Raw genomic sequence first — 10,046 nt, 5'->3', positions numbered from 1 at the left:
TGATGATGATGGTGGTGGTGACGGTGGTGGTGATGATGGTGATGGTGGTAATGATGGTGATGATGGAGATGACGATAAGGGTGGTGCTGGTGATGGTGATGGTGGTGGTGATGGTGATGATAGTGGTGATGGTGATGATGGTGGTGATGATGGAGATGATGACGAGGGTGGTGTTGGTGGTGATGGTGGTGGTGGTTGTGGTATTGGTAGTGATGATGGTAGTATTGATAATAGAAGTAGAGATGATGATGGTGGTGGTGGTGGTGGTGGTGCTGTTGATGATGTCAGTGATGATGTCTCAACACACACTTTCCAGGCACTGGGCTGAACACGTGGATTATTATGTCATTTGCTACTCACAGCAGGTCGGGAGGAGTATCTTGCTAATTTTGGTAGCTTGCCCCAGACATCTTTAGCCTCCTGTGGCTAAGTGCCCTCTGACCACCACACCCACCAGATCACCCTCAACTGCTCCGGGTCCTGGTGTCACCTCTCAGCCCGCTGTGCTTACTCTCTAGGGTACGGAGTCATGGCGGATGGGACGACCACCTATGTGAACGCCTCTGTGTGCACCGTCAACTACCAGCCCGTGAATCCACCCATAGTCATCGACCTCCCCACCCCCCGGAACTCTTGACTGCCCCTGTGGCCCCAGCCCTTCCCACCACCTCAGCTCCATACACCTGGCCGAGAGCACGGACCCCCAGCCGCCCTGCCTTCCCTGCACACAGCCTGTCCGGCTCCGAGAACCAGCCCAGCCGAGAGGCCGAGGCCTTGGAATGAAGAAAATCACCCCGATTGTCCCTGGAGTCGGGACCCTGCGAGGCTGTTGGGGGATCTGAGCTCATCACTGATTTCTGCGTGTCCCTTTCACGTGTTCCTTGTTAAAGGACCTACTGTGCTCGCAGCCGTGTCCTGCTTGGGACGTGACGGAGTCTTCATCTGCTCAGTTGGACGCCCTAGTGGGTTTGGGAAGCTGCTGCTCTTGGACGGATTCTGAAGTTCTGGCACAAAATCTCCCTCTCACTGAGGGTCTGAGTGGCTGCACGCCTCAGGGTTGGGGAGGTGGGTGGGTGGGGTGTCACAGTCTGAGTGCGGGCAGCCCTTCCACTTCCCCTAGGCCTCCGAGGGAGCAATCAGGGACGTCTCAGGAATCGGGCTGCACCTGGCCAGGCCACCCAGCCATCGGCTTCTTGCTGTCCCGTGTTTTCTTCCTATGGGCATTTTTGCTGATGTGAACGGTGGCCTGAGCATCCTGGACACCTGCTCAGAGCCTGGACTTGGTGGGGTGAAGGGGGGTTGTTTCTGTAGAATGAGCTTGTTGAAGACCCAGGACTGGGCTGGAGGGTCCCCACGTGCTGGATGCCCCTGGTCCCCTGGGGAGTGCCAAGCTCTGCAGAGCCCAGCAGCCAGGGGGGTCCATGGGCCGAGGCAGCCCTGCCCCCTGTGTGCGCCCGTGGGGATGTGGACACACATTCACACATACTTGCAGCCCTCTTAACCTAGTGAGGTGAACCTCGGGGTTTCCCACTGCTGTCCTCAAATGTGTTCTCGCCCCCGGTGGGATTTCCCTCACCCCTTGGGTCCTGTCTCCCCTGCCCTTGGCTGCGATGGCTGAATGGTTCACAGTTGTGGTACCGGGTACCAGCTGCCCCCTAATGGGAACACGGCCCAGAGTCAGAGCCGGGACTGGACTCCCGCAGTTCCACCAGGGGGACTTCAAGGACTGCAGTGTTGGGCTGAGTCTCTCTGATGGATAGAGAACCAGCTGGGCCTGCTTGGGGGTGAGGCTGGCGAGACAGAATTGACACGGGCAGCATTGGATTCTTTATTTAAAATTTAGGTATTTTGTTTATCATAGATTTTTTTCCCCTGCATTAATTTTGGCTTTTAAAAACACTGCATTAAAATAGTATCTGATCTGGATCACTGAGTTTTTTGGTGCCCCCTTCAATTGTGTGTCCAAGAGGAGGGCCCTACCTGCCTCCTCTTCATCCCAGGCCTGGGAACCAGCATTTAATGAGCACTTTGCAGATGTGATCTCATTTCTGGCACTCCTGCAAGGCGGGTACTGCTGGCCCTGTTTTAGAGAGGAAGCGATTGAGGTCAGAGAGGTTAGGCAACTAGCCTGAGGGAGCACAGCTCAAAAGAGGCAGAGGCAGGATTTGAACCTTGGCCTCTGGCTTCACAGTGCCCTGCTCTGCCAGGACCCAAAGCTCTGCCCTTACAAGGCGATGCAGGACTCAAGGCTCTTTTCTTTAAGGATCCTGTTCAGCACCTGTTTGGTTCGTTTCTCACGGAAAGCCCCTGGAGCCCTGGAGGACTTGGATCTCTGAGCCCAGGGTCCCAGGAGACCGTGATTCCTTCCCTATGAGAGTGGGGCTCCCATAGGGCGAGGGACCCATCCAGGGAGCCCAGGAGCAGCTGGGGCCAGCTTTACTCTGCGGCCTGCGGGGCTTCAGGAGTCCCGTTCAACCTACATGGTTCCTGGTAGCCGGGGATGTTTACAGGGTCTCTGGGGGCACCTCAGACGCACGGCATATGTGTGCTTAAATGGATGGCGATGACTCCAGACTCTTTTGATCGCCTCTACTGAATTTCTATGCGGACCAAGAACTATAAACTTAAAAAAAAAATCTTTTTCCTAAGGTATCTTCAGAATATGGTGTATTTTTATGTGGAAAATAAAAGTTATGAAGGCAGCTGTTACTTTAAAAGAAAAATTCATTAAAAGTCCTTGAGGTATGAAAGATGATGGCGTGCTCCTCAATCATTTTGGCATAACTTGATTGTGGCTGTAATTTTTTTTTTGTCAAGCATGTCAGACAATAAAGTCTTTGTAAAAAGAAAGAGAAGTCCGCCAGTGTCTCTTCCTCGGTCTCTGGGTGTTGTGTGGGGCCTGTGGGGGAGGAGAGGTGTCCTCCCAGCCAAGTCCTGGGCCGAGTTCAGAGGCTGAAGACCTTCTGTGTGCCAGCGACTAGCATCCTTCTGCTGGCTCCAGCTCCCCTCGGAGGTGGTTGGCATGTTCACTTCTGTGTCCTGCCACATTCACATAGCTCGAGCACCTGGTCCCCCACCAAACAGTTTTCCGAGGTGGCCTTAGGTCTGGCCTCTTCCCGGAAGTGGCAAGTTCCAATTCAGCCCTTGTCAAACTCAGGGTCCAGGTGATGCCCAGGAAAAGCTCCGGGAGATATAATGACTACAGTTCCAGAGCTCCCTAGCTGTAGAAGTTCTGCCATTTTCATTTGTCCATCCATCCATTCATCTATCCATCCATCCATCTATCCATCCATCCATCTCACCACCACCCATTTATCCATCCATCCACCCATCTCACCACCATCCGTCTATCCATCCATCCATTCATCCAACCATCCATCTATCCATCCATCCATCTAACCACCATCCATTTATCCATCCATCCATCCAACCACCATCTGTTTATCCATCCATCCATCCAGTCACTATCTGTCTATTCATCCATCCATCCATCCAACCACCATCTATCCATTCATCCATTTACCCATTCATCCATCCATCTCACCAGCATCCGTTTATCCATCCATCCAGTTGCCATCTATCTATCCATCCATCCATCCAACCACCATCCATCTATCCTTCCATCCATCCATTCCAACTACTGTCCATCCATCTACTCACCCACCCATCAATCCATCCACCCCACAAACATTCACTCAGCACCTCTCTTGGACCTGATTTGGAATAAGGACATGGCAGTGATGGCAGCAATGGGTTTAGGAGGTAGGGTTGATGAAGGATGGGTGTGGGGAGCCAGAGATGATATAATGTGCGTTGGCTGCTGGCCATGGAGGGGAAACATGGGGCAGGAAGAACAGGTTTGAGGAGGGGATGATGAGTCCTCTTTGGGACTCGAGGGTTGGAGGTGCCTTTGGGAGATGTAGGGGGAGGTGTCCTGTGGTTGAGGGTGGGGTGTGATAAATGGACACAGAGGGGAGGAGCCTCTCTGGAGACCTTCATTTGTGGGTCAGAACCAGAGCCATGGGGTTGGGGACCGGGCTGGGGGCAGCCCAGATGGCATCAGCCTGCCGTGACCCTCTTCTGTCCTCAGACTGGCCCACCTGTAACCTGCCCTTCCAGAGAGCTCCCTCCACCAGAGCCTCAGACGTGGCTGCAGAGGCAGGTCCTGGGCCTCGGGTCCCCATCATAGGCTGGGGGAGGAGCTGCTCTATTCGAGGCACTCTTGCAGCTGAGCTCAGTCACTGATTCTCCGAGCAGGGCTCCTGGGCAGGGGCAGGGGCCCGCTGGGGCTGCCGTCAGCCCTGGTGGCGCTGTCTCACTGCAGGCGCTGCTTTAGTGCCTGGTACCCACTCTGCTGGGGAGACTTCCAGGTGGCGCAGCGGTAAAAAAAAATCCGTCTGCAAATGCAGAGATGAAAGAGATGCTGATTCCATCCCTGGGTTGGGACGATTCCCTGGAGGGGAAATGGGCGACCCTCTCCAGTATTCTTGCCTGGAAAATCCCATGGACGGAGGAGCCTGGCGGGCTACGGTCCATGGGGTGGCACAGAGTTGGATACTACTGCACACAGGCGCCCGCTCTGAGACGCGGCAGCTGCTGAGTTCTGAGCCCTGTGCTCCTGCTGCCTTCAGTGTAGAAGAGGTGCAGGTAGGGGTGGGGAGAGGGGTTGACGCCATCGTGGACTGCGCACCCCCCAACCCCCACCCCAACCCTGGCTCTGACTTATGCAGCTTTACTCAGTGGTGGAGCAGTGTCCACAGCCAAGAGAGTTTAGCACGCTGGGCTCACTCACACTGCCAGCCGTCTCTGATACAGGATGGGGTCCCCTCCAACACGCCTATTGTCCCTGGGAGTCCAGGGGGCAAGCCCAATGAGCTGTGACCATTCCCTCTGCCTCTTTCCTTACGGGAGCTCACACTCAGGAAGCCCAGCCCCCAGCCGCTTTTTCTTGCAATTTGGCTTTCATGGAGCTGAGTCTTGAACATCCTGTCTGAGCCACAAGGGAACTGCCCCCTTCAACCTCCACGGGGACCAAATCCTCAGGCCTTTTCTTCCAGGAGACCCTCGCCCCAGCCTCCTGGATAAACTAGTAGAGATGACAAGCTCTGTGGACCTGGGCTTCACCCAAGACTCTTCCCTAAAGTCACCCACAACTCCCAGCTGGGGGTGTTGTTGCAGAAGATCCTGGACACTCCACAGGGTCCTCAGTCCCACCCTCCCTTGAAGGACCAGACTGCAAAGTCCTCCAGGATATGGGAAACAGGCCCTGATGTCTGGAAGCTTGAGGGGTATTTTGGAAGTCTCCTCTGATCCAGGGAAGAAGCTGAACCCTTCAGCTGTCACATGCTTGGGGCTCAGTGAATGGCAGACAGAGTCAGGCTTGGGGGCCCCGAGGAATATCAAACCCAGTGTTCAGGGGCAATCACGGAAAGCTTCCTGGAAGAGGGAGCCTGGCTGGGCCCTGAACAGGAAACAATTTCCCCACTTTAAAGAGCCTTTTCATTTCGAAATAATTTTAGATTTACAGAAGAGTTGTAAAAATGGTACAGAGAGTCCCCACAGCTTGCCCTGCTGTTAACATCTTACATAACCATGGTCCATTTATCAAAACTAGGAGATTAGCAGGTGTGAGGCTATTAGCCCTTCCTTTGGATCTTTCTGAACAATGTCCGATCCACGAGTCCACTTGGCATTTGGTCATTATGTCTCTGTAGCCCTCTGTGGGTCGGTGATAGTTTCTCAGCCTTTCCTCAATTTTCATGACCTTGAAAGTTTTGAGGATGGGTATTTGGTATATTATTCCTCAAGCTGGGTTTCTCTGATGATTTTTCAGGATTTGCCTGGGGTTGTGCGTTAGGAGGAGAAGAGTGGGGAGGTGATGCATTCTTCTCAAGGCATTATATCTGGGGTTACATGAGACCACTGTGACTTACCACGTGGTTATTCAACTTTTTTTAAAGTATTTGTTTATTGATTTTTCACTGCCCTGAGTCTTCCTTTCTGTGCATGGACTTTCTCTAGCTGCGGTGAGCAGGCTTCTCATTGCGGTGACTTCTTTTGTTATGGAGCAGGGGCTCTAGACTCAGGCTCAGTAGGTGTGGCCCACGGACTTAGTTGCTCCAGGGCATGTGGAATCTTCCCGGATCAGGGATCGAACTCTGCATTGTCCCCTGCATTGGCTGGCGGATTCTTCCCTGCTTCGCCACCAGGGACATTCATGTGCTTGTTAATCTTGGTCATGTGGTTACAAGATAGCTGCTGAGTTTCTCCACTGGAAAATGCTGGTTTTCCTTTTCCATACTCGGTCTGTTAGAAACAGTCACTAGGCCAGCTCACACTCAAGGAGAGGGCAATGAGGCATCCAAGAACGTGGACATAGGATAAAATCACCACAGTGACTTACACCTATTTGGAGGAGCCATCTCCAGGCTATTTGAACCACCTAACATTTTTCCCACTGATTTTAGCATCCATCCATGGGTCCGTGCAGTTGCAAAGAGTTGAACACGATTGAACAACCAGGCATACAAACATACATAGATGTAAGAATATTTACAAAATTTTGCTTTAATTTATAATCTGTTAAAAATTTTTTTAAATTTATTTGGCTGCACTGGGTCTTAGTTGCAGCATGCCGGGCCAGTTCCCGAGCCAGGGATAGAACCCAGGCCCTATCTGGTCCCCTGGCTGTGCTTTGCTAACTTCGGATACAAAAGGAGCGTAGATATTGAGCGTGTGTGCTAAGCCCCTGAGGCACTGACTCAGATGTCGGCCGCTCCTCGTGGGGTCTGGCTGGTGCCTGTGCGCCCAAGGCCCACTCTTTGTGACCCCAGGGACTGTAGCCCGCCAGGCTCCTCTGTCCATGGGATTCTTCAGGCAAGAATACTGGAGTGGGTTGCCGTGCCCTTCTTCAGGGAATCTTCCCGACTCAGGGATTGAACCCATTCCACTTATGTCTCCTGCACTGGCAGGTGGGTTCTTCACCACTAGCGCCACCCAGGATGCCCAGTAGATACTGAGGCATTTTCATGCTTGGGGAAGAATTTGTCTTCCTTTCTGTTGGGAGTTGAGTGTGGGGCTCGGGTCAATCTCGTCAGAACTTGGGCTGCACTGTCGTTGCTCCCTCCTTGCCTTTGGGCCTCCTCTGTGCGGCCCCCTGGAGAGACGGGCTCCCTCGGCTCTCTTAGCTGGTTCCCCTTTTGTTCGGCGACGGTCAGTGTGGTGATAGGGGAGGGTCTGATTCAGACCCCGGGAACACTGGGAACCTTCCTCCGTGCCCCTGAGCTCCTGCATGGGTTTCTCCCCCATTTGCCCCCAGGAGGAGTGCCCGCTCCACCCCCCCTCATGCGCTGGGTTCCCACCAGTGCCCTTGGGCGTGGTCTTGGTGTCTTCTCCTCTGCATGGCGCACTTTTCTGCTCCCTTCTAGGGACAGGGAGGGTGGCTTCTGGCAAAGTGTCAGCTGGATCCTCCTCTAGCCCCTCCACAGGGGGTGCAGGAAGGTGGCAGCTTTTTCCAGAACCCCCCAATGTCTGTGAGCTCCTGCGGCAGTTCCTGGAGGACCCCAGCTCCTTGGTGTCAGAGTCCCCCGAGTCTCTACATCCTCAGGCTAGCCCGCATCTGGTTTGGGGCAATTTGTTGAAATGTTACAGCTGAATCCTCTTGCTGGTTTACGTTTTGTGTCTAGCCCATAAAAGCAAGCGCTTGGGTCTGGCATCTCCTTGTAGGTTCCTGTCTGTCTCCGGACCGTAGCGAACTGTCTGTGTTGAACTCCGTTTTCGTGTGGGTTTACGGAAAGTTGTTCAGCTCTTGTCTTGTACAGGAGGGAGTGACGCCCCCCCCAGGATCTCAAGGCCCCAAACCACAGGTGCTTCTCAGACCTTGGTTATGTCATGCTTACCTGTGACTCATTGGCCAAAACAAGTCATGCGGCTGAGAGTGGCTTCAAGGAGTGGGGAAACGGACGTTATTCAGAGACAGGGACTTCAAGGTCAGAAGCAAGGGATGTGGATACACACAGGGGAGACAGGTGGGGCCATTTGCTCTCATATGAGTTCTGTTGGGGTGGAGAAAGCAGGCACTCCATTCTTTCTACACCATCGGATCCAGAGGGGCTGTTGCTCCCAGCTGGGCCAGGCCCTAGGAAGGACACGCAGGGCTGAAGACACTTGACCAGGATATAAGGACCCAGGGAAGACAGGAGAGGACCCCCAGAGCCCACCTGGGAACACGGGGCTGCCTTCCGGAAGCAGCCCAGCCCCCAGGCTCCCCGCTTTGACTCTGAGGGTCCTGGGCTGAAACCCTCCCATGACCTCTTGCTGTGGTTCCGTCTGAGGTCCAGCTCCAGGCGTGGGGCGAGGGCTCTTTGGGCTTCCATAGACCCAGGGCTCCCCGACCAGGCCTGATCCCTTCTCTTTCGATCGTCTTCGACCTACCTTGTTGGGGGCTCTAGCAGGCAGGTGTGTGTTTGACCCGTGAGGCTGGGAAAAGACCCATGGATGGATGAGCCCGAGGCAAGCAGGGGTTCTCTTCATTTCGCAGACGTGGTGAACGAGGCTCAGAGAGGAGAGCTGCACACGGGCCAGGGGATGAGCAGGGGGCAGCGGGACACCCCACCCTTGGTCCTGCACTGCTCTCTTGACTCAGGCTTGAAGGGTCCAGGTGTCAGAAAAGCAGTAGCTGCCCCACCTCTCCTGGGGTTAAAGGAGGGTGTAGTTAACAGCCCACTCACCTACAACCCTCTACTCGGAAGCCCTGCTAACTCTGAGAGAAAAACCCCACTGCAGGGCTAAGCTCTTTCCATGTGTGTGTATATTGGGGGGGCGGGGGATGATTGCCCATTTTACAGATGTGGAAACTGAGGCTCGGAGAGGGCAAAATGACCTGGCTGAGTGTCATGGTAGAGCTGGAACTTGAACCCAGTGTCACTGACACCACAGATACTCTGAGAATATTTCAGGAGGGCTGGTGGTCTGAAGGTGGCCAGTTATGACCCCATTGAGTCCTGCTTCTGTGTCAGGACGAGCCACTTGCCACTTGTTGAACGCGCCAGAGGAAATGCCCAGCTCAGCCTGGGGAAGTCAGGAAGGCTTCCTGTAAGAGGTGGCTCTGCACTGAGTGCTGAAGGACAAGTTGGCATTCCCTGAGGAGCAGGTGTAGAGTGCAAGGTTGTGTGAGAGGCATCTCAGGAAGGCTGAAGCCAGGCACACGGGGCAGGGGGTGGGCACACAGGAGGGGCCCCGAATGCTGGGGCAGGGGCATCCGCCCACCTCCCCTCTTAGCAGAGCTGCTGGGGTGGAGGGCATTTCTGCTTCACGGCATCAACTTGGAACCATGGCCCCATCCTACATCCCCCTCCCTGAACTCAGGCTGCCTGGGCACCCCTTCCCCTGGGGTGGGCATCTTCCTCCTCTGAGCTCCCTCAGGGCCCTCAGATTCTCTGGGATCTTGGGGTTTCCCCAGTCCTGGCCCAGCCAGACCTCCTCAGCCTGGTCGCCGATGCCTCCCTCACCAGGCTGAGCAGGACGCCAGGAGCCGCCTCCTCACTCCCCTGCATCCCACAGGGCGTCCTTCCCCTCCGCCGGGGCCTCGGTGTCTCCCTCTCTGCAGTGGGAGTGGAGACCCTACCGGCTGGCTGGAGTGCAGTGTGGCCAGTGGGGCTCAAAGGAAGTTGGCGCTGGTCTGGCTCTCTAAGAGCCCCCTTGGCTTCTGTTTGAACATTTGCTTCCTTCCCTGATCAGCAGCCATGGCTGTGTCCAGTGGGAGCAGGGAGAGGAGGACGAGGCGTGGTCATGCCGGTGATGGCCCCAGGAAAGGGGAGGAGAAGCTAGGCCACTGCCCAGGTCCCCGGGGAACCTGCCCTCCTGGTGGCTGGGGCCGCGGTGGGTGCTGGGTGGTGCCCCCCCAGGGAGGGCCTAGGGCTGTGTCGTGCTCCTGAGTTTACTCAGGGTAACAGTGAAGGGTCCTGGTCCCCACCCCTCCCTGACAGCTGGAGTCACACAGCTCAGGGGCAGCCCTCTTGCCTGCCTCTCCAGTTCCTTCCAGAACC

General features: G+C 55.1%; 1 protein-coding gene across 1 annotated transcript in view; it reads left to right on the top strand.

The window, feature by feature from the left end:
* MPPED1 (metallophosphoesterase domain containing 1) overlaps positions 1-2,850 on the top strand; it is a 68,309-nt gene extending 65,459 nt beyond the window's left edge. Inside the window, exon 6 of the mRNA XM_040233145.1 lies at positions 519-2,850. Coding sequence (XP_040089079.1) covers positions 519-637 — 119 coding nt within the window. The 3' untranslated portion in view covers positions 638-2,850. The remainder of the gene's footprint in view (positions 1-518) is intronic.
* The last annotated feature ends 7,196 nt before the right edge of the window (positions 2,851-10,046 follow it).

This window comes from Oryx dammah, unplaced genomic scaffold, assembly GCF_014754425.2.
Source record: "Oryx dammah isolate SB20612 unplaced genomic scaffold, SCBI_Odam_1.1 HiC_scaffold_29, whole genome shotgun sequence".
Classification (NCBI taxonomy): Eukaryota; Metazoa; Chordata; class Mammalia; order Artiodactyla; family Bovidae; genus Oryx; species Oryx dammah.
The sequence above is the reverse complement of the archived record's forward strand: the minus strand, read 5'-3'. Positions and strand labels throughout refer to the sequence as shown.